We start from the raw sequence: 22,205 nt of genomic DNA, 5'->3' as shown, positions 1-22,205 counted from the left end.
TTGTTGTTGTTGTTGCTCAGTTGCTGGGGCATGTCCGACTCTTGGTGACCCCAGGGACTTCAGCACGCCAGACTCTGTCCTCCATTATCTCCCAGAGTTTGCTCAAATTCGTGTCCATTGAATTCGTGATGCTATCTATCTGTCTCATCCTCTGCTGTGCCCTTCTCCTTTTGCCTTCAGTCCTTCCCAGCATGAGAGTCTTTTCCGATGAGTCGGCTCTTTGCATCAGGTGGCCAAAGTATTGGAGCTTCAGCATCAGTCCTTCCAATGAATATTCACGGTGATTTCCTTTAGCATTGACTGGTTTGATCTTCTTTCAGTCCAGGGGACTCTCAAGAGTCTTCTCCAACACCACAATTCAAAAGCATTAATTTTTCAGTGCTCAGCCTTCTTTATGGTCCAAGTCTCACATCTGTTTATGGCTACTGGAAAAAACATAGCTTTGACTATGCGGACCTTTGTTGGCAAAGTGATGTCTCTGCGTTTTAATGGTGTCTAGGCTTGTCATAGTTTTCCTTCCAAGAAGCGAGCATCTTTTTAATTTCGTGGCTGCAGTCACTGTCTGCAGTGATTTTGGAGCCCAATTACCATATGACTCAGCAATTCCACTCCTAGGTATATCCCCAAGAGAACTGAAAAGAGGCGCTTGAACAGATATTATATATTGTACACCATTTCAAAGTGTGCATGGACAGGTGAATTGATAGTGTAGTATTTGAATACAGTGGAGTTTATTCAGCCTTAAGAAAGAGGGCCATCTTGATCTGCACTGCAACATGGATGAACTTTAATAGCATTACATTAGGTGAAATAAGCTGGTCACCAAAGGACGAATATAAGGACTTCCCTGAGGATCCAGTTGTTAAGACTCAGCATTTCCACTGCACGGGGGCGGGGGGTGGGCATGGGTTCGATCCTTGGTGAGGGACCTAAGATCCTGTAAGCCATTTGACATGGGCAAAAGAACAAAAAAAGGACAGATATAGTATAATTATAGAAAACATTTAGCATCGACATTCATGGAGAGGGAATGTAGAGGTTGCCAGAGGTGTGGGGAAGGGAGGATTACTGCTCACTGGCTGTGGAGTTTGCGGTTGTGTTTATCTGCTGGGGCTGCTGTAACACAGCAGCACAAACCAAGTGGCTTAAACAAGAGGAAGTTGTGTCTCGTGGGTCTAGAGGCCAGAAGCCCGAAGCCCGAGCGCTGACAGGGCCGCCCTTCCTCTGCAGAGTGAGGGAAGGATTGGCTCCAGGCTCCGATCCTGTGGGAGTTTCTTGGTGGTGGAGCATGCCCCGTCTTCGCGTGGAGCTCTCCTTGCGGGTGTGTCCAGGCCCCCCTTTCTGGCTGGGCCAGGTCTCAGTCACAGCGTGTGGGATCTAGTTCCCTGACCAGGGATCTAACCCAGGCCCCCTGCATTGGGAGCATGGAGTCTTAGCCACTGGACTCCCGGTGAAGTCCCCCAAATGTCCCCTTTTATTAGGACACCGATCGTGTTGGATCAGGGCCCATCCTCCTCCAGTGTGGGGCTGCCCTGGTGGCTCAGGCAGTTAAGAATCTGCCTGCTGTGTGGGAGATGCAGGTTCCATCCCTGGGTCTGGAAGGTTCTCTAGAGAAGGGAGTAGCAACGCACTCCAGTATTCTTCCCTGGAGAATTCCATGGACAGAGAAGCCTGGTGGGCTACAGTCCATGAGGTCGCAGGGTGTCAGACATGACTCCTCATCTTAACTCATGACAGATAAGGTCCCATTCTAAGGTATGGCGGTTAGGACTCCAACGTGGATTTTGAGGGGACGCAGGTCATAAGTGGTGATGGAAAGGATTTAGAAACAGATAATGGAGACGTTCACGCAAACAGTGGGAATGTAACTAATGCCTCTAAAGGTGGTCAGAGAGCCCTGTTTCGGTATATGTATCTTATCACAATAAACGTGTTTGGGGGAATTCCCTGGCTGCCCGCTGGTTAGTGCTCTGTGCTTCTAGGGGCAGGGGTTTGATCTCTGGCCAGGGGACATCCTGCAAACTGTGCAGGGTGGCAAAAGATAGAAGAAAATGCTTGTTGTTAAAGATAAGGCAGCGGTGGGGGCTTGGGGTTTGTGTGGGAGGGCAGGGAGATCCTCACTGAGGAGGTGGTCGGTAGGAAAGGAAGGGGGAAGAGACTGCAGGCGAGCGGGTGGGTCCCGAGTGGCGGTCCCCCACCCTGCGACCCGCAGAGGCCACCGGGCAGCCAGGGAGCGGCGAGCAAGGTGGAAAGGGGTGGGGTGACGGCCGCGGGACCTGCTCAGGCAGACCTTGCAGGCCACCACAAGGTGCTGGCTTCACTGTGAAGGGTGCGGCAGTGAGTTGATGTCCTGCTCGGAGTCCTTTGGGTGCTGACGGACTGCGAGGCTGTTAGGGTGTCACTGGGCAGAGGATGCTAAGGGCAGGCCGACTCCTCGTCTTGCAGTGCCCCTGTTGACCTCTAGGTGCCGTCCTGCCTCCGTCTGCCCTGCCCCCTCCCCCCTCTTCACTGCCCATCTTCTCCCAAGCAGAGTTTGTTTTTCTGCAGGGAAATAGGGGCACGTGCATTCCAGTCTCAGCCCTGGACCTTTCAAGCTTTGAGGCCAAGCCAATCACTTAAGAAGAGGTGGCAAGGATACACAGCAGAACTATATGAAAAAGACCTTCACGACCCAGATAACCACGACGGTGTGGCCACTCACCTAGAGCCAGACATCCTGGAATGCAAAGTCAAGCTGGCTTTAGGAAGCATCACTACGAACAAAGCTAGCGGAGGCGATGTAGTTCCAGTTGAGCTCTTTCAAATCCTGAAAGATGATGCTGTGAAAGTGCTGCACTCAGTATGCCAGCAAATTTGGAAAATGCATCAGTGGCCACAGGACTGGAAAAGGTCAGTTTTCATTCCAATCCCAAAGAAAGGCAATGCCAAAGAATGCTCAGACTACCGCACAATTGCACTCATCTCACACACTATAATGCTCAAAATTCTCCAAGCCAGTACATGAGCTGTGAACTTCCAGATGTTCAACCTGGTTTTAGGAAAGGCAGAGGAACCAGAGATCAAATTGCCAACATCTGTTGGATCAGAAAAAGCAAGAGAGTTCCAGAAAACATCTACTTCTGCTTTATTGACTATGCCAAAGCCTTTGACTGTGTGGATCACAAGAAACTGTGGAAAATTCTGAAAGAGATGGGAATACCAGACCACCTGACCTGCCTCTTGAGAAATCTGCATTCAGGTCAAGAAACAACAGTTAGAACCAGACATGGAACAGTGGACTGGTTCCATATTGGGAGAGGAGTATGTCAAGGCTGTATATTGTCACCCTATTTATTTAACTTATATTCAGAGTACATCATGCAAAATGCCAGGCTGGATGAAGCAGAAGCTGGAATCAAGATTGAGGTGAGAAATATCAATCACCTCAGATGTGCGGATGACACCACCCTTATGGCAGAAAGTGAAGAGGGCCTGAAGAGCCTCCTGATGAAAGTGAAAGAGGAGAGTGAGAAAGTTGGCTTAAAGCCTAACATTCAGAAAACTAAGATCATGGCATCTGGTCCCATCACTTCATGGGAAATAGATGGGGAAGTAATGGAAGAGGTGGCAGACTTTCTTTTCTTGGGCTCCAAATCACTGCAGATGGCGACTGCAGCCACGGAATTAAAAGACGCCTGCTCCTTGGAAGGAAAGCTGTGACCAATCTGGACGGCATATTGAAAAGCAGAGACGTTTTGCCGACAACGGCCTGTCTAGCCAAGGCTGTGGTTTTCCCAGGGGTCATGTATGGATGTGAGAGCTGGACCGCAAAGAAAGCTGAGCGCCGAAGAATTGACGCTTGTGAACTGTGGTGTTGGAGAAGACTCTTGAGAGTCCCTTGGACTGCAAGGAGATCCAACCAGTCCATCCTAAAGGTGATCAGTCCTGAGTGTTCTTTGGAAGGACTGATGTTGGAGCTGAAACTGCAATACTCTGGCCACCTGATGTGAAGAACTGACTCATTGGAAAAGACCCAGGCTGGGAAAGATTGAAGGCAGGAGGAGAAGGGGATGACAGAGGATGAGATGGATGGCATCACCGACTCGATGGACATGAGTTTGAGCAAGCTCCAGGAGTTGGTGATGGACAGGAAGGCCTGGCATGCTGCAGTCCGTGGGGTCGCAGTCAGACACAACTGAGCGACTGAACTGACTGAATCTCCTCTGAGCCTGTGTAGCCTGTGAAGGGGAAAGATTGGTCCTTACCTCTCAGGGAATTACTGTGAGAATGGAATGAGGTGATGTAGGGAAAGCTTTGGTCCAGTACCTGGCACATCGCAAGCTCTCAAAGTGTGTGTGTCAGTCGCTCAGTTGTGTCCGACTGCGACCCCATGGGCAGTAGCCCTCCAGGCTCTCTGCAGGCACGAATACTGGAGTGGGTTGCCATTGCCATCCCCAGGGGTTCTTCCTGACCCAGGGACTAAACCTGGCCCTTAGCATTAGTCCAGGGAGGCAATGAAGCGAGGGAGAGTCTACCCACAGACTGGGCCCTGGGGACGCAGCCTCAGGGTGCTTGTGGTCTGGGGGTGGGGGCAGACACTGGACCCCCAGGAGGTGGGGAGGAGCTCACCCCCACCCAAGGCTGGGGTCAAGGAGGCCTCTGAGGAGTGTTCTTTACATTTAGGCCTAAAGGAATGGGCCAGAGATGCCTGGGGGGAGAAGGGAATAGCACGCACAGAGACCCTCGAGCCTTTGCAGGGAGGAATGTTGTAGAGCGTAGGAGCTGTGGGTGGTGTCAGCCGGCCAGCTTGCAAGGAGGGAGACTGATGATAGGGCGAGCAGCAGGGGACGGCCAGGACAGGGGCATGATTTTGAGGGTTGTGAGTGCTGATCGAAGGTGAAGCGAGAGGCTGAGCGGACCCAGCGCCTGTGCCGTGGGGAGCTCACGGGGGCGGCGGGGCGCACTAGGCACGATGCCCTGGGACGGTGCAGACACCCTGCAGACAGCAGAGGCCAGTGGCTCCTGTGTCCCCCGGCGTGTCTCCTCCCCTAGGAAGCCTGGAAGGGCTCAATAACCCCGACCCCATGGAACGCAGCCCCGGGTCCCAGCCGCCCTCCCCAGGACCGGCCGTCTCCCCGGCACCTGCAGACCTGGACCCGGAAGCGGTGCGGGGGGCCCTGCAAGAGTTCGTGCAGGAGCTGCGGGGCGCCCAGCGAGAGCGGGTGAGGGGGGAGGGGCTGCGGAGGGAGTCGCGGCCCAGCGAGAGCGGGTGAGGGGCGAGGGGCTGCGGAGGGAGCCACAGTCAGAGCTGGATCTCCTCCCCACCCGACCTCCGGGCTACAGGATGAGCTTCGCGTCCAGATGAGCTCCCTGAGACAGCAGCTGGCTGAGATGGAGGCCTCACGGGACGGCGCGGCCTTGCGGGCCAGGCAGCTGGAGAAGGCCGTGGTTGAGAGTGAGGAAGGTGGGTCTACCCCGGCGTCCTCGCCTCGCTCTTGGGCTCTTCCCACGTTGGCGGGAGGTGGTGGTGTCCAGGGGACCCTTTTGGGGGGGGGACCCCACATCCAGACCCCCAACCCCCAGGGCTCTGAGGGCTCAGGTCTTGGCCAAGCCTGACGGGCCAGGTGGGGGCCGCAGCCCGGCGCAGCGTGGACGGGCGTCTGAGCGGGGCACAGGCCGAGCTGGCGCAGCAGGAGGAGAACGCGCGGCGTGCTGAGCGGGAGCGCCGGGCGGTGCTGGACCGCGTGGCCAACTTGGAGAGAAGCCTGCAGGCCACTGAGAGCGAGCTCCAGGCCAGCCAGGTAGGCAGTGGGAGGGCGGCGGGGGGGTGCTGGATGTGCCTGCGGGGGTGTCTGTGAGTGCTCCTGTCCATGAGTGGGTGTCTGTGAGTGCTCCCATGCGTGCCTGTGAGTGCTCCCATGCGTGCCTGTGAGTGCTCCCGTGCATGGATGCCTGAGAGTGTTCCCATGCGTGGATGCCTATGAGTGCTCCCGTGAGTGCTCCCATGCGTGGGTGCCTGTGAGTGCTCCCTGCCCGTGTCATTGAGTGCTCCTGCACATGGGTATCTATGCGTGTCTGAGTGCTCCCGTGTGTGTATATGTCTGAGTGCTCCCGTGTGTGGATGCCTGAGAGTGTTCCCATGCGTGGATGCCTATGAGTGCTCCCATGCGTGGATGCCTATGAGTGCTCCCGTGAGTGCTCCCGTGCGTGGGTGCCTGTGAGTGCTCCCTGCCCGTGTCATTGAGTGCTCCCGCACATGGGTATCCATGCGTGTCTGAGCGCTCCCGTGTGTGTATGTCTGAGTGCTCCCGTGCGTGGATGCCTGTGAGCATTCCCGTGCATGTCTGTGTTCTGTTTGCGTGGCTCTCTCAGCACCCATTGAAGTGATTAGCTTGTGACTTTCTCCAAAAGTACGTTCGGGTTTTGTTGTCTGGTTTCATGCTGAGGTCATGAAGCAATAGAAGAGAGTCTGGGCGTTTACAGCTGCCAGACGGGTTGAGCTTTTGCCTCGCTGTGTGGTTTTCATTCTCATCGAGGAAAGGGGGAGACGAGTAGTTCTCTCCTGGAGGCCATGCGCGCGCAGGGTGAACGCGGAGACGGTGCTCACAGGGCCTGCTTCCTCTGTCTCTGTATAGTCACACCAGGGCTGCTCTGGGGGGTTATGTGTATTGGGGGGATGCCTGTGTATCCCTGTGTGTGTGTCTGGGGCAGGATGCACGGGCCCTGGTGCTGATGGTCAGGCTGCTGGAGCCTTGAGCCCTTCTTCCAGGCACAGATCCCCCCTCTCCCCCGGCCCTCCTGCCTGCCCCTGCAGCCCGCTCCCCGCCCCTGGCTCTGGGCCGAGCTTGCGCTGGCTTGTTGTGTCTGCAGCTCCAGCTCTGGCCGTGGGCCCAGCCGCAGGGGTGCGGGAGGCAGCCAGGAACAAAGCTGGGAGGGAGCCAGTGTGGGGCAGCGGGGCCCAGACACGGCAGGGCTGGGACTCAAGCCCATGGACAGGGGGCCAGGCCTGGGGGGCTGCGGTCAGAGCAGCTCTGTGACCTGCCCAGCTCTGGAATGGCGACAGAAAAAGAAAGGGACTCTGGTCTGTGTTCCTGCCCTGTCCCCAATCCCCAGGCCCCTTCACCGGCTCGCCTTGCTTGGGGTGGGAAGGACCATCATCCCCTACAACCCAGGGGGGCCCCGGGCCCCGGGCCCCTGCCCACCGGGCAGCTCTGAGCCGCCCTCCAGAGAGCCGTGAGGTGGAGCAGGGAGGCCCTGGAGTCTGCACTTTGTGAGCACCCAGGGTGTGGGCTCCTTGGATGTGCAGTAGGGAGCAGGGAGGGAGGCTGAGCCTGGACCACATGGCCCGTGAGACTCGGGCAGAGCTGGAAAGTGCCCTGGGGTCCCTGAGTCACCCTGCGAACAGAAGGGGCACTGAGGCCCCAGGAGAGTCGGGCTGACCCCCGATCCCATGGTGAGTGGTTGGACCGGCCCCTTCCGGGCCGCCCCCCGCTTTCTCCATGGGCCCTGAGGGATATGGGGGTCACAGGTAGTCTGCCCTCACCCTGCCCCACCCCCAGGAGAAGCTCAGCAGGATGAAGGCCGACGAGGTGAAGCTGGAGAGCGACAAGCGGCGTCTGAAGGAGGTGCTGGATGCGTCCGAGAGCCGCGGTGTCAAGCTGGAGCTGCAGCGGCGCGCGCTCGAGGGGGAGCTGCAGCGCAGCCGCCTGGGCCTGAGTGACCGAGAGGCGCAGGTGCAGGCCCTCCAGGAGCGGGCGGACCTGCTGCAGAGGCAGGTGGGTCCCCCTGGCCTACCCCGAGCCAGGGGCGTCATGGGGCCCTGCCCTCCCAGCAGCCCTGCAAGGCAGCGTGTGTATCGTCATCACCCCATTGCACAGATGGACACATGGAGGCTCACAGACCTGAGGTCTCTGCCTGAGATCACGGAGCTAAGCAGGGGCAGGGTGAAAACTAGACCGGACTGTTTGGTGATGGAGTCTGCACTGAAAGGAGGTCTATGGAAAGACAGAGACTTCACTCGTTTTCTTTTCTTTCTTTAAATATTTATTTATTTTGGCTGCACTGGCTTAGTTGAGTCATGCGGGATGTTTAGTTGTGGCACGCAAAGTCTTAGTCATGGCAGGTGGGATCTAGTTCCTTGACCAGGGATCGAACCCACGTGTCCTGCATTGGGAGTGTGGAGTCAGCCTTGGGACCAGCAGGGAAGTGCTTTCTTTTTTCGCCTTGGCTGCCAGGAAGCTCAGCTCTAACTGGAATGTTCAGTAGCTCTTCTAGCCCTACACCATCACCCACCTAAGCCAAGAACACAAAAACTGTCAGGGTGGTGGTGGTTACCCTTTCTCCTCCATAGCAGTGGGAGACCACCACGGGGTCTGGCACAGCTGGGTTGATGGCTGCAAGAGGGCACTTAACTGGCAGTGTGTCTTGGGCAAGGCAGCTTTTGGAGCCCGTGGGAGTGCCTGGGAACCAGGAGTGTCTGTGACAAAGGCCTGGAGAGAGGTGGCAGGGCTTGGCTTGGGCACACCTGGACCGTCCGGGCCGTCCTCCCCCAGGTGGCGGACGGCGAGGTGAAGGCGAGCACTCTGCAGCTGACGGTGGAGCGGCTGAGCGGGGCCCTGGCCAAGGTGGAGGAGAGTGAGGGCCTCCTGCGGGACAAGGTGCAGAGCCTGACGGAGGCCCTGACCCAGAGCAGCGCCAGCCTGGCCAGCACCCAGGATAAGAACGTTCAGCTGCAGAAGGCCCTGACTGCCTGTGAACATGACCGCCAAGTGCTCCAAGTATGGAGGCCCCAGGGCCCAGCTGTGGGGGGCACGGTGGAGAGCTGGCCCCTGGGAGCCGTCTGTGGGTGCACCCTTTGGGAGATACTGGCCCAGTACGCAGATTGGCCAATGAGAGGAGGCTGGGGGTGTCACAACGGCCAGGATGGGGTGCAGGGCCCTGGGGCAGACCCGCGGGAGCAGGGCTGGGGTCTGGGGGCTCCCCGCCTCATGGGGGCCTGTGGCCAGGCCTGCACTCTGGCTTACCACGCAGATGAGGGCACTGCCCACGCTACGGGCTGTGAGCCTGGCCTGGAGGCACCAGGCAGTGCGGAGCCCTTTGCCCAGGGCCCCCATGCAGCCTGGCACCGCCCCTTTTCCCTCAGGAGCGGCTGGAGGCCGCGCGGCAGGCGTCATCCGAGGCGCGGAAACAGAGCAGCTCCCTGGGCGAGCAGCTGCAGACCTTGCGGGGCGAGCTGGCCGACCTGGAGCTGCGGCGGGCGGAGGCTGAGGGGCAGCGGCAGCAGCTGCAGGAGGTGAGGGCCAGGGCCCTTCCCACTCACCTCCACCTCCTCCCAAGGCTGGGCCCTGCCTCCAGGAGGCCTTGCAGCTCCTTCGTCCGTGTCCCCATTACTCAGGGCAGAGACTGAGGTCCCAGGGATCGTTCCCCACTGTGGGCCTCCTAATAGCAGCCTCGTCTCGCCGGTTGGCCGAGCAGCTGGCCTCATCACCCCCAGCGTGATGGGGCTCCGGATGCCCACCCTGAGGCCCCAGGGGTCAGAGGCTTGCTGGCTTTCGCTGTAGGCGCTGCGGCAGCGGCAGGAGGCTGAGGCTGCGGCCCTGTACGCGGCCCAGAAGGTGCAGGACGAGCGGCGGCAGCTGCAGGAGCACCTGGGGAGCCTGCGGCGCGCCCTGGCCCAGCTGGAGGCCGAGAAGCGGGGTGCAGAGCGCTCAGCCCTGCGGCTGGAGGAGGAGCGGGCGGCCCTTAAGAGCACGCTGGACAAGGTGGGCCATGCCCCTGGGCCCTCCCTGGGCTGCCCCTGGGTCCCAGCCCTGCTTGTGTGTGCCTGCTGGCCCCGCTCCCTCTAACTCAGCACCCCTCCCTGAGCCCCCCTGGGACCTCCCTCCTTCCCCGGGCACCCTGATGCCCCCAGGACCTCCCTCCTTCCCCAGGTACCCTGATGCCCCCCCCGGGACCTCCCTCCTCCCCGGCACCCTGAAGCCCCCCGAGGACCTCCCTCCTTCCCCGGGCACACTGATGCCCCCCGCCTAGGACTCCCTCCTCCCCGGCACCCTGACACCCCCGCCCTCCCCTCCTAGGTGGAAAAGGAGAAACTCCGCAGTCACGAGGACTCGGTGCATCTGAACGTGGAGAAGGGCCGCCTGGACCGCACGCTCACGGGGGCAGAGCTGGAGCTGGTTGAGGCCCAGAGGCAGATCCAGCTGCTGGAGGTCTCGGCGCTGCCCACCCCGCCCCGGACACCCCACCCCTCTGCCCCTCTGTAGCCCTGGACCCTACAACCCTTGCAGGCTGTATGGGTTGTTCACCCCTACAACCTGCAAGCCCAGACAGTCCTGAGGGGGCGGCCCAGAGCCAGGCCTCAGAGGGAGGGGTCCTTTCCAAAGTGGAGAGAGACGGAGGTGCTAAAGGCCTGTCAGCGCACGTGCGTGTGTGCTCACACTTGTGGGTGTGCTCACGCTTGGGTGTGCTCACGTGTGTGCTCATGCTTGTGTGTGGTCATGCTTGTGGGTGTGTGCTCACCCTTGTGGGTGTGTGCTCACGCTTGGGTGTGCTCACACGTGAGTGGTCATGCTTGTGTGTGCTCACGCTTGTGGGTGTGTGCTCACGCTTGTGGCCAAAGAGAGCTATGAGTGTACGCGTGAGGACTCCTGTGCGTGTGGTGTGGGCCTTGTGCGTGTGTGTGGCGTGTCTCAGTGTAGGGTGTTCTGTGTGTGGTGTGTCTTTGTGTACAGATGTCTTCTGTTGTGAACACTTCTACCTGTGGCCGTGCCAGGCCTTCCGTGCTGCAGGCTTCCTCTGGGTGCAGAGCCCCCTCTAGCTGTGACGCCCGGCCTCTCCCTGCAGCGGCCTCTCTGGGCGTGGCACAGGCTCTGGGGCGTGTGGGCTCAGCAGTTGCGCTCGCGGGCTCTGGAGCCCAGGCTCAGCAGTTGTGGCGCCGGGGCTCCCTCAGCTGGTCTGTGGCGTGTGGGATTCCCCAGGACCAGGGATCGAACCCGTGGCTCCTCACTGGCGGGTGGAGTCTACATCGCTGAGCCCCCGGGGGAGCCCTGGCTGTCTTCCTGGATGTGCGTGTGTTTGTGCGTATATGAGAGTGTTGGGCTTTGGACACCTGCGCATCCACGTGAACACAGGTTGTTACATGCTTGCTTGTATGACTGTATATATACAGGCGTGTCTCTGCATTTGACCATGTGTGTGTGTACGCACGTGCTGCTCAGTGGATCACTCAGCAGCCTGACTCAGGATTCGCAGGCCAGGAGGGCTGGGTGCGGGAAGACAAGGCTCTGGTCCTGCAAGCCCCGCTTTGCCCATAGGGACCCTTGGGCTTCCACCCAGAGAGGGCCTGGCCCTTCACACTCACACACGTGCGTGTGCGCATTGCGGCCTCAGGCCTGACCGGCGGCCCCTCCCGCAGGCCCAGGTGGCGGCGCTGGAGCAGAGCCACAGCCCGGCCCGGCTGGAGGCAGCGGAGCTGCAGCAGGAGGTGGAGCGCCTGCGCGGTGCCCAGGTGCGGACGGAGCGCGCGCTGGAGGCGCGGGAGCGCGCCCACCGGCAGAGGGTGCGGGGGCTGGAGGAGCAGGTACGCGGGGCGCTCTGTCGGGAAGCTCAGCCAGGAGCAGGGCGGGAGCGGGAGAGGGCGGGTCTCACTGCCACTTGCCCCTTTCGGGCTTAGGTGCTCGGGGGTGCCTGTAACTGAGACGGTCGGGGTGGACCCGGGCTGGTGTCAGCCATGGCTGGACATGGGGGCGCGAGTGAGGTCATTGGAGCTCGGCCCCCTCTCCGTAGCTCCGTGCCTGGGCGGGCTGTCTTGCGGTGGCACAGTTGGCCTCAGGATAACCTAGCGACTCACAGTCCCGGAGGCTCAAGGGGCCGTTTTCCCTGAGAGCAGCAGTGGGAGTCTGAAGGGCGCTCCTCCTGGGCGAGCTGAGCTCACAGGCTCCCCGTGACCATCGTCCCCATCGCGTCTGCAGGGCAAGGCTGCCCTGTGGGTCAGGCCGGGGCCCAGGTCCGCCCTGGAGTCCAGCTAGTGCCAGGCCTGTCCTGGTGGTGAGAGGGGATGGGGCCCCCAAGGAGAGGCTGGGCAATCTGGAGAGGCCCAGCCACTCCATGGAGCCGAACGAGAAGCGGAGGGAGTTCCCTGGCCGTTAGGACACCTGGCTTTTCCTGAAACGCGGCCCTGGGCCCTCTGGGGTCCCTGCTCTCTCCCCGGTTCTGAGCCCAGGCTGGGCCTGGGTGGGCCCTGCTTCCTCCTTCTTTTCCAGGTGTCCACGCTGAAGGGGCAGCTGCAGCAGGAGCTTCGAAGGCACTCAGCCTCCTTCTCCCTGCCCTCCGGGCCCCCGGAGAAGTGAGCATGTCTCCTCTGGCATCGAGGCCCCGGGCTGGGCCAGATGGGAGGGGCGCCCTCAGCATGGTCCAGGGCGCCTGGGCCGGAGCTCACGGGGGCGAGGGGCGGGGTGCCAGGGCAGGGACGGGGCTCCAGCCTGTCAGAGCTGCCCCCTTGGGGCCCCCCTGAGGGCTGGGCTGGCGAGGCCCATCCCCGGCTGACCCTGGGCGCAGGCGTGCTGGCCCTGAGGGTCGGGCCTGGGGCAGGCCCTGTGGCTGCTCAGAGGTGTGTCCGTCTTAGTTCAGTGTTTGTCAGCGAGTCCCTCAGAGTTCAGAGCCGCTGTATTTTTATACCTTTTTACAATGTTAGCCGTTCGGAAGCGCTGTTTTTGTAACAGCCCCACTTTTTAAAGAACGCTTTGTACGGGTGTGTCTTTTTGCTCTTGATGTGCTTCCTGGGACATGGGGAGTCTGGAGGGCCCTGGGGCTGGGGTCCCCTAGTGAGGGGTGCGCAGGGACATGGGGAAGACTTTAGAAGGGCCCCTGCGGAAAGGTAAGGAACCGCCTCACAGGACGGTGGGCTGGAGAGGCCTCCAGGTCCTGGGCCATCCACCTGTTTAACAGACGGAGCCACTGAGGCTTGGGGCTGGGCCCAGCTCTGCTGTTCCCGGCTGAAGCTTTCTGCCCTTTCCTCTGGCTCCTCCTCAGGACAGGTGCACCCCCTGAGCACCAGCAGGCCTTCCAGACGGCATGGTGAAGGAGGGCAGGCCTGGGGGTGGACCTGGCGTCCGGCCAGGCCCCACTGGGTGGTCCTGGGCACAGCTGCTTCCGCTGTCAGCCTCTGTGCTCATTGGTATGGTGGGACCCTGCCTCCCAGGCCGGCGGTGCGGGAGCACTCAGCAGGTGCTTAGTCGTGTTTCCAGGGAGAACTGCCTCTCAGCCCACGGAGCCCCACGGCGTCAGGGTCTGCCTGCCACTGACCGACCGCTGTGGACCCCGGTGGGTGGGGAGTTCCGTACTGACTCTAGGCTTGATTTCCTGTCTGTAAGATGGGAACATTACCCATGCCTGCCGTACAGGCTTGGTTAGAGGCTTAAAGTGCGCTGTGTGCTAACCCTCTTGACGGAGCCTGGTGTCCCCATGCTCATCAGAGGGCGCTGTTCAAACGGCCGGCCTGCTTCTGCCTTCTGAAGTGCACCGGGCCTCCCTCCCCACAAACACCCTTGACGCCAGAGCCCACTGACCCGACCCTGTAGCCCTCTCAGGTCCCTGGACAGGCAGCCTCCATCCTGCCGGAGCCCTTCCCCAGTGACACCCCCCCCCCCCCACAGCCCTGACGGTGAGAAGGCCGTGTTCCTGAACCTTCTGTTTCTGATACAGCCTCCTGCAACACACACACAGCCCGGGGGCAGGGGCGGTTGTCAGGGCCCACGTTTCTGGGCAGAGCTGAGCTGGCACTGTGGAGGCCACAGTCGCCAGAACTGACCCTTCCCCAGGGGGGCCGGGCAGCCTCGGGGAGGATGCTCAGGGTTGGCGGCCCTGGCCATCTCCTCTGCGCTCCCCGCCAAAAAAGGGACTCCACGTCTTTCGTAAAAACCTGTTTTTAATTTTGTATAAAAAGGTGGTCTACGCCCAGGAGCTGTAGGAGATTCGAGCAGACCAGCTGGGGTGGGGGCTCACAGCCTACCTTGGGGGTGGGGGACGGTCCTGGTGGGGGACGAGGAAGGCATGTCAGGGGCCCAGGTCCCACAGAGCACCCGGGTTGTCCCCCACCCGGGGGGAGAGACTGGCCCTTCGGGAGCCCCCTTGCGGCCCTGGGGGTGGCCCCAGGCTAGGGGAGGGGCTGCGGAAGCCCCAGGCCCACAGCCCTCTGACAAGGCGAGAGGAACGTCAGATGGGAGGAAAGCACCAGGTCAGGCAGGGCCTGGGGGCCCCAGGCTGGCAGGGGACCAGCTCCCCCTAGCAGCCCCCACAGCTCCTGGCACAAGCAGCCGCCACAGACTGGCACAGGCCGCTGCTGGCCAGCACGCCGCACTTGGAGAACTTGTCACGGCACAGGTCAGCTGTCGGGAGGGCGGGGAGGAGCTGGGGTGAGCGCGGCCGGGTGAGGGAGCTGCCCCGCGCCCCAGCCCTGGTGATGGGTTGTCTGAGGATGAGATGGGCCGGAGGGGAGCCGGCTCGGACCCACGTTTGATAAGTGGTAGGCGGGCCCGGGGACGCAGGAGGGGCGGGGTAGGGGCTTCCTACCCCGCAAGAGCTCCTCGTGGGCGCAGACGGTCCGGACGCAGATCTCCTTATTGACGACATATACGCGGCGGAGGCTGAGGGGACGGAACGGGAGGGCTCAGCCCCGGGGAGAGGACCCCACGCCCACCCCCGGCCCGGGAGCCGGGCTCAGCCTCAGGATCACTGTCTGTCCTGCCCTCACCTGTAGAAGCAGGCCTCGTTGAGACACTGCTTGCAGGGCCTGTGTATGGAGTAGAGGCGGGTGCACGGGTACTGCTCCTCACGGCAGTCTGGGTGACAGGCGGGGTCAGCGGGCTGCAGCCCGTGGCTCAGAGCTGGGGGCCGCCTCCAGCCGCACCCCCGGAGGGACTGGCTCTCGGGGCCAGGAACCCCTGCACCCTAAGGCTAGACACGCACACACACACAGAGACACACACACCAACGCACGCACACAGCACTGCCGGACCTCCCCAGGCTGCCCGATTTTAACCAGTACATTTATACACATGCAGACTCACAACCGCACCGAGAGGCCTATATCCAAACAGACAAGTTCAAGCAAACCTACAACCACACACAGGCCCAGAAACACACGGCAGCCTCACAGGAGGCCCCTCACACGGAACAGGGTCCCCCACACACAGGCCGGCGGACTCTTGGCCGGGACAGTCCTGCTGAGCCCAGGAAGCCCCCAGCACCACTCGCTGGGGGGCTTCCTGCCAGCCGCTCCCCGCTCCCTCATGTCTGGGACTAGAGGCTCCTCCCGAGGCCATGGGCAGTCCAGCCCTGACCAGCTCAGGGCAGAGGGGTCTCCAGAGCTGCCAGAGGCCCTGCTGACCTCAAGCAGGGGCACCTCTGCCAGGGCCCCAGCCCACCACCCACCCCAGCCAGAGCAAGAGGCCTGGCTGTGTCTGACCTCCTGGGCCCCCCACTGCCCCCTAACTCCCGGGGGCCCCTCTGTCTCTCTTACCCAGAGGCCCTGGCTCCGTGGGCTCTGTCTCCACAGTCCCCGGTTCTAGAGTTGGAGAGTCAGGCAGAGACCATTGGGATGGTCCAGGGCAGGGTGGGGTCGCCTCCTCCGACCCTGGGCAGCCCTCCGCACCCCCAGGGTTGGCTGGAGCTGGTGGCCTACCTAAGGTGGGGGCTGGGATGACTTCCTGCTGGACTTGTTGCTGGGACTGGAACTGGAACTGCTCCTCAGGCGGCCGAGGGGTCATCTCTGCCGGGAGAGGTGGTAAAGGGGTCTGCTCCCTCCCCGCAGGCCCCGCAGGCCTCCACGACTCCCCACCCTGCGGGCGGCCCTACGCTCAGCCCTTTACCTGGGTAGTCGTAGTAGTCTGGATTGTCTGGAAATAAAGAGGTGGAGTTGGTGAGGGTCAGGCTAGCCCCAGGCACTGTGCAGCCAGGGCCCACAGCCCTGAAAGCCCATCCCACGCCCTGCCTGACCCCCGGCCGAGCAGCGCCAATCTGGGGAGAGGGCTGAGGGGCCTGGAGGTGGGCGGCGGGCTTACCGATCTGGTCGCTGTAGTGGGTATACTGCACGTGGTCTGGGTACGGAGGCAGTGGGTCCAGATCATACTGGCCCTGAGCCAGCAGGCCTGCTGTGGGGAGACAGAGCTGAGGGGGCGCCAGCAGGGAGGGGCAGCAGGGGCCCTGAGGGTGGGCCCTCGGGTGGGCCCGTAAGATCCCCAGCAGACTCAGACTCACAGGATGCATACGGCCTTCTTGTCCACAAAGGCCCTTACACGCCCTGGTCCCGGGCCGGCTCCCTGACCAGCCCCCCCATGCTGGCTCTCGGCCGCTCCTGTCTGCCCCAGGGCCTCTGCACTTGACTCTTCCTGGGCCTGAGAGCCTGCTTAGCTTCTCCTCCTCCAGGTCTCTCCTGAAGCTTCTGCTCCGCTCAGGGGCTTCCCGGGTGGCTCAGTGGTGAAGAATCCACCTGCTGATGCTGGGGAGTGGGGTTCAATCCCTGGGTCGGGAAGATCCCTTGGAGTGGGAAACGAACAACACCCACGCCAGTGTTTTGCACTGGAAAATTCCATGGACAGAGGAACCTGGTGCGCTATGGTCCATGGGGTCACCAAGAGTGGGACAGGACAGTGACTGAGCGCCTGGGACTGCCCCGGTGGTACAGCAGCTGAGATTCTATGCTCCCAGTACGGGGCCTGGGTTCAATCCCTGGTCAGGGAACTGGAGCCCACGGGCCTCGACTAAGGCCGCTGTGAAAGAGCCCACAACGAAGCCTGAGGTTCCCATGTGCTGTAAGACCCGGCACAGACCAAGAAATTACTATTAAAAAGTAAGAGAGGCCTTCGCTGGCCTACCCACCCACACCGTCGCATCTTCTGGTTTATTTCCATCACGGCACTCAACACAACCTGACGTTTATCACCTCGCCCTTCTCTAGACCGGCAGGGCACCACCACCCAAGGCAGGCATTTGCCCACTGGATCACTGCATCACCAGGGCCTGTCCCAGTGCCTGGCACAGAGTAGGTGCTCCACAGGTGTCTGTTAAATGAACGAACGTTAGACCTGGCAGGCCGTTTGTGATCCCCACTGACAACTCTTTCATGAGACAACCAGGGACCTCTCCAAGGTCAGGACTGTAGCTGAGCTGGCCCCAAAGGAGTACAAATCCCAGGCCTTCAGACCCCCTTTTAGGGGCCTCCATTCCTGCATGTCGGCTCCAGGGAGGACCAGGCAGTGAGCGGGAAAGTCTGGCTCCTGGTGCCTGGGCTGAGCCTGCTGCTGCGGAGAGGTGGGGAGGCGCCCAGGAGATGCCTCCAGACTTTGGGGGGTTGGCCAGTCCAGTCTGTGCTCCAAGACGTAGCAGGCCCTGGGGTTCGGGAAACAGTTCCGGCCGCAGGACAAGAGCTGGTGGCTAGCTCCCTGCCCGCACCCACGCGCGAGCCCCACCAGCCCAGTGCCACTTACCAGGCAGGAAGAGCAGGAGGAGGGAGGCACCTCTCATGACTGCTCAGGGACCGCGCTGGGCCGGTGTCTGGGGACAGCTGGAGAAAGAGGAGGGGCGAGCTGCTCCCCAAGCCAACACCCCAGGGCTGCAGGGCCACTTCTGCTCCCAGAATTCAGTCTGGAGAAGGGGGCCCGGAACAGAGGCCAGGCAGATGGAGGGTCACGGAGGCAGGCCTCAGGGGCAGCGACCACTTTGGACGGATCTGTCCCTGAGACCCCACTGGGCCTTCAGGACCTGAGGAACTCGCCTCCCCCGGGGCCGGGCGGGGGGCGCGGCACCCCCATCTGCTTAGACTCGCCTTCCTCCAGAGCCGATCATGACAATGGACCCTACCCTGCTCGCCCACACTCCACAGACATTCCTAATCCCTGCCCCTGCTCTCCCAGCCACACCGATGCCCACCCTCTGCTCAGCACTTCTCCAGGAATCTAGTGCCCAGACCACGACCCCAGGCCCATCCTTGGGACCCCAGTCCTGCCCAACTAACATCACAGCCCCGACTCAGCAGTCGGCCAGACCCAGACCGACACCTGCTCCCAATTAGCCTGGGGGCCCAGGCATCCAGCAGGAAACCACATGAGCCCGGGCCTGCTCCCGCCCCTCGAAGACTCCTCCTGCCAGGCCGCCCAGGACCTGGCTGACTCCATCACACACTCACGAGACTGAGGGCTATTTGTCTGTTGGGCAGGAAGCACTCAGGGTGGGGCCTGAAAAGCGTCTCTCCCGAGCCTGGAGGGCAGCGCTCAAGAGGACCGCGGTCCCCTAGCCCAGGGGCTCTGGACCGCCTGAGACGGTACGACTGTGACAAGCGTCACAAGCGTAGTTTGGGGGGAGAGGGCAGGTTCTTGAAGCTCGAGAAGCGCTGGGTGAGTCCCGTCCCCAGTCTGGCCCCACGGTGGACTTGGCAGACTCGACAAGTCCTCACGGCCAGCCCCAGCGCAGCGGGGGGCAGCCTCCAGACTGCCCGCCTTCAGCCAGGGGGCTGGGAGGGAGTCCTGGGCTCACCCAAGGGGCCCGCCCTCCCACAACATGAGTTCTTCCAGACGGGTAACTGGAAACCTGCCTGCCTACCCCTGCCCCCTCCAGGCCACAGGGAATCAAGGGAGAGGGGGGCCAGGGGCAGAGACCTGGTCCCTCTCCTTCTGTGAGCCCCACCCCCACCCCCACCCCGCGACCCTCTACTTCTGTGACCCCGGTCACCGCACACACTCCCCGTCTCCCTCCCCCTCAAGCCTTACTGAGCAGCGAAGAGGAGAGGAAGGGGTGGGGAAGCTGAGGCCTTTGGCCCAGCTGCCCCGCAGGCCAGGCGTCCACTCTGAAAACTCTCGGCCTCCTCCCCGCGGGGGGCCCCAAGGCCTGGAGCCCCCCCAAGTCCTCCCTGCCCCCCATCTGGCTCCCAGGCTGGTTGGCGCTGTCACCACTCGAAGGCCGCAGCTGGGGAGGTGGTTTGTGGGGTGGGTGGCGGTTCTGTCTGTCCCCAGAGCCCCTCCTAAGCCTCGAAACCCCCAGCACGGGGCGCCCAGGCTCGCTGGGGGAAGGGGCCCCGGGCCAGGCCATCCCGAGGAGAGTCCGCGCGGAGAAGGGGCCCCTCCAGGAGACGCGTCTGCGAGCGCGTCCAGACGGCGGGCGATCGGGCGGGGAGGGGGGCCGAACCTGCGGGGCCGAGGGGAAGGCCCAGCGGGCCGGGGACGCACCCCGGGGGCCCGGCCTGCCCTGCCCTTTGTCTCCGTCCCCGCCGCCCCGCGGGCACCCCGCCGGCCGCCACCTCCCTCCTCCGGGGAGACAAAAGCCGCCCCTCCAGAGGACCCAGGCTTCCCGGCGCCCTCTTCCATCTGCTTAGACGGCCCCCGGGCCCGGGCCCCACAGCCCCTGGGGGCCCGCCGACGTCGGATCCCCGGCCCCCGCCCGGCCCGCGCCCGCGCCCCCCGCCCGGCCCGCGCCTACCTGCGGGTCCCTGCGCGCCGCTCCGAGTCCGCGCGCCGCCGAGCCGCCCCTCCGCCCCCCGCGCCCCGCTCCGGGCCCCCGACGGGGCGGGCGCCGCCCTCCCGCCCGGATCCGCTGGGTCCTAACGCGAGCGCCGCCGGGCCGCCGTGCTGCGGGGGGCGGGGGCCCGGGGCCGGCCTCACGGAAGCTCGCGCCGTGCGGGACGCGCCGCCGTCCTGTCCCCATCCCGCCTGGCCCGCTGTCAACGCGGCGAGGCGGGCGTACCGCCTCCGCCGGACACAGGACGGAGCCAGCCTCCCGAAGGGGACCGCGCGCCCTGCCCTCCGCTCCGGCTTCTCCCGGCTTCCAGGACGCCCTCCCGGGCCTCCTACGTCTCCCCAGGCAACTCGCGGCCGCAGCGGGCTTCCATAACCAGCGTTTCTCCGGACCCACCGGCCACAGGCTACTGGGCCTGGCCCCACCATGTCCCCAGGGCCCCAAACTCAGCGAGGATTCAAGTCCAGAATCACAGCCTCCTGACCCTCCCCGGCCCCGGCCCCGGCAGGTGTTCCTTCAGGGACTGAGCCCACCACCCTTCCCTCACATAGCTGACTCCCCACCCGCCGCCCGCCAAGCTCCACCTCTAATCCTGAGTCCCTGGTACCTGCCCGCTAGGCCTGCCCACGTGGCACTAGTGGTGAAGAATCCGCCTGCTAAAGCAGGAGACATAAGAGACGCTGGTTCCATCCCTGGGTCTGCGAGATCCCCTGGAGGAAGAAATGGCAACCCACTCCCGCATTCTTGCCTGGAGAATCCCAGGGACAGAGGAGCCTGGCGGGCTGCAATCCACGGGGTCGCAGAGTCGGACACGGCTGAGTGACCAACCAGCGGCAGCACGCCTTCCCAAACAGGCCCGCCCTCACCCACTCACCCACTCAGGGCGGGCTAGGGGAGGCTTCTACCTGAAGCCTTTCACTGGTGTCCCGAGGTACCTGGGAACAAGGCTGAACTCCCCTGGAGACCCCAAGGACCCGACCTTCACCACAGCCCGGCTCTGCCTTCTCGTTCCCTCTGCCTGGTCTCCCAACAGCCTCAATGGCTTTTTAGCTGTTTCTCATCAAACCCCTTCCTCTACCTGCCACAGGGGGTTTGCTCAAGCGGTGTCTCCCCGCTGCAACACCGCTGAGTCCCTCCCCCTTCAAATGACAGGTCAACCCCCCCCATCCCTCAGCGGAGGAACCCCCCTCCCTGTGCCCAGCCGTGGCCCTGGTGGCCTCTCTCCGCCCGAGCCTGTCCACTGTATGGAGACCAGGACAAGCTCAGTTTCAGCTCATCCTCCGTTTGCTCACTTGGCACAGCGCCAGGCTCAGAGCAGCTGTTCAGTAAACATCTGTGGAATGAATAAATGAAGGCACAGTGGATTCTCCTGGGAGACGAGCCAGGTGTGGGGGTTGAGGTGTCCTGCCTGGTCACAGGGGTCTAGGCCTGGCTGGGAGGGGGACAGAGACACCCTCAGGCCCCCTTGCCTTGCCTTAGGCCACTTGTCCTTTAGACACTGAGTCCTATCAGGCAGGGAGTGGACCTGGGGTTATTTGTTCCACAATGCTGGTTTGTCAAATGAATGGATGGATGAATAACTATCTGCCCCCCACCCACTGATGGCAGAACAGTGGGGATTTTTGTCACTGGGAGTGCTTGGGCCCAGGGGCCAGCCCAGCCCCCCTCCCCCCGCCCTCCCTAGGCCCCGCCCCGCCCCCCCGCCCTCCCTAGGCCCCGCCCTGCCCTCCCAGGCCCCGCCCTGCCCGCCCTATGCCCCGCCCTGCCCTCCCTAGGCCCCTCCCTGCTGCCAGGTGCAATCCCACTAGGGTAGAAAGAACTCCCTGGCTGGTGGCTCAGCGGGTGAAGAATCCTGCTGCAGTGCAGGAGCCCCGAGTTCGATCCCTGGGTCGGGAAGATCCCCTGGAGAAGGAAATGGCAACCCACTGCAGTGTTCTTGCCTGGAGAATCCCATGGGCAGAGGAGCCTGGCGGGCTACAGTCCACGGGGGTCCCGAGAGTCGGACACGACTGAGTGACTAAATCACTGCCACGCCTGACAAAGGGGGGCACTGAGCCCCAAGCTACTGCCTCTAGACCTCACCTCCGAGACCCTCCGCTGTTTCCGCACTCCTCTGTCTTAAGGACGCAAGCACAGGTAGCAGCTCATTCGGGGTGGGGTAGCAGGTAGGGCACTCTTGCCCCCGTTTCCTTGGAGAGCTGCCCCTTCCCTGCCCGCCTCACACCACGTCTTATAAACTGCACCCAGGCAGAGGCCATGGCTTTGTTCTCCACTAGCGCTGTGCCTGACACATGACTGCCCGGCACAGGCAGGAGTAACCAGTTAGGGGCAGAAGGGACTCACACCCAGGCCTGGCGGTGTCCTCTGGCCCCCGAGCAGCATTTGCCACTTGAACGCCGCTGAGACTCAGAGTGCAGCGGAGGGTCTGTGGGTGCCCCTGGTGGCACAAGTTGCCTCTCCACACCCCACGCCCTGGTTCTCGGTTTGAGTCAACATTCACTGAGCTCCCGGGAGGGCAAAGCTGGGGGGGGGGGAGGGGGTGGACACCACGGCTTCCGGTAATAAGGCTGGTGAGGGGCTTTTCTTTCCTGTCGCCCCTGCCCAGCACAGATGACCAGCTGCATCTCTAGGGCGGGGCTCGGCCAGGGCAGCCCCCCCACCCGCTGGGATGACGTCAGGAGCACCCACCCTCTCCCGGGGGACGGTGCGTATGGTTCTGGCTG

The 22,205-nt window shown here is 62.5% G+C and overlaps 2 protein-coding genes across 17 annotated transcripts in view; one reads left to right on the top strand and one right to left on the bottom strand.

Annotated features, from left to right (window-relative positions):
- CROCC (ciliary rootlet coiled-coil, rootletin) overlaps positions 1 to 12,730 on the top strand; it is a 57,947-nt gene extending 45,217 nt beyond the window's left edge. For 5 of the 6 annotated variants that reach the window (XM_060411520.1, XM_060411519.1, XM_060411518.1 and 2 more), the window contains 10 exons: positions 5,032 to 5,201; positions 5,323 to 5,443; positions 5,617 to 5,780; positions 7,539 to 7,754; positions 8,532 to 8,756; positions 9,122 to 9,271; positions 9,540 to 9,740; positions 10,056 to 10,187; positions 11,393 to 11,557; positions 12,240 to 12,730. In XM_060411520.1, the coding sequence (XP_060267503.1) occupies positions 5,032 to 5,201; positions 5,323 to 5,443; positions 5,617 to 5,780; positions 7,539 to 7,754; positions 8,532 to 8,756; positions 9,122 to 9,271; positions 9,540 to 9,740; positions 10,056 to 10,187; positions 11,393 to 11,557; positions 12,240 to 12,326 (1,631 nt within the window). In that variant the 3' untranslated portion in view covers positions 12,327 to 12,730. Of the gene's footprint in view, positions 1 to 5,031; positions 5,202 to 5,322; positions 5,444 to 5,562; positions 5,781 to 7,538; positions 7,755 to 8,531; positions 8,757 to 9,121; positions 9,272 to 9,539; positions 9,741 to 10,055; positions 10,188 to 11,392; positions 11,558 to 12,239 lie in introns of those variants that run through there. The other variant, XM_060411521.1, reaches the window with a different exon arrangement.
- A 1,155-nt stretch (positions 12,731 to 13,885) lies between these two features.
- On the bottom strand, positions 13,886 to 20,530 carry MFAP2 (microfibril associated protein 2). Of its 11 annotated transcripts, none has more exons than XM_042244774.2 (9): positions 20,231 to 20,530; positions 17,463 to 17,539; positions 16,038 to 16,127; positions 15,846 to 15,872; positions 15,659 to 15,745; positions 15,497 to 15,541; positions 14,729 to 14,816; positions 14,548 to 14,621; positions 13,886 to 14,363 (listed from the first exon to the last, which is right to left on the bottom strand). In XM_042244774.2, exons 2-9 carry the CDS (start codon positions 17,497 to 17,499, stop codon positions 14,260 to 14,262), a joined length of 552 nt encoding a protein of 183 aa, XP_042100708.1. In that variant the 5' UTR covers positions 17,500 to 17,539; positions 20,231 to 20,530; the 3' UTR covers positions 13,886 to 14,259. The 11 variants fall into 11 exon arrangements, 10 of the variants coding, with proteins under 10 accessions (XP_042100708.1, XP_027821482.1, XP_060267513.1 ...); XM_027965681.3 differs by having other exon boundaries at positions 16,038 to 16,124; XM_060411530.1 differs by lacking the exon at positions 20,231 to 20,530 and adding an exon at positions 18,741 to 19,491.
- Between the last annotated feature and the right edge of the window lie 1,675 nt (positions 20,531 to 22,205).

This window comes from Ovis aries, chromosome 2, assembly GCF_016772045.2.
Source record: "Ovis aries strain OAR_USU_Benz2616 breed Rambouillet chromosome 2, ARS-UI_Ramb_v3.0, whole genome shotgun sequence".
Lineage (NCBI taxonomy): Eukaryota > Metazoa > Chordata > Mammalia > Artiodactyla > Bovidae > Ovis > Ovis aries.
The sequence above is the reverse complement of the archived record's forward strand: the minus strand, read 5'-3'. Positions and strand labels throughout refer to the sequence as shown.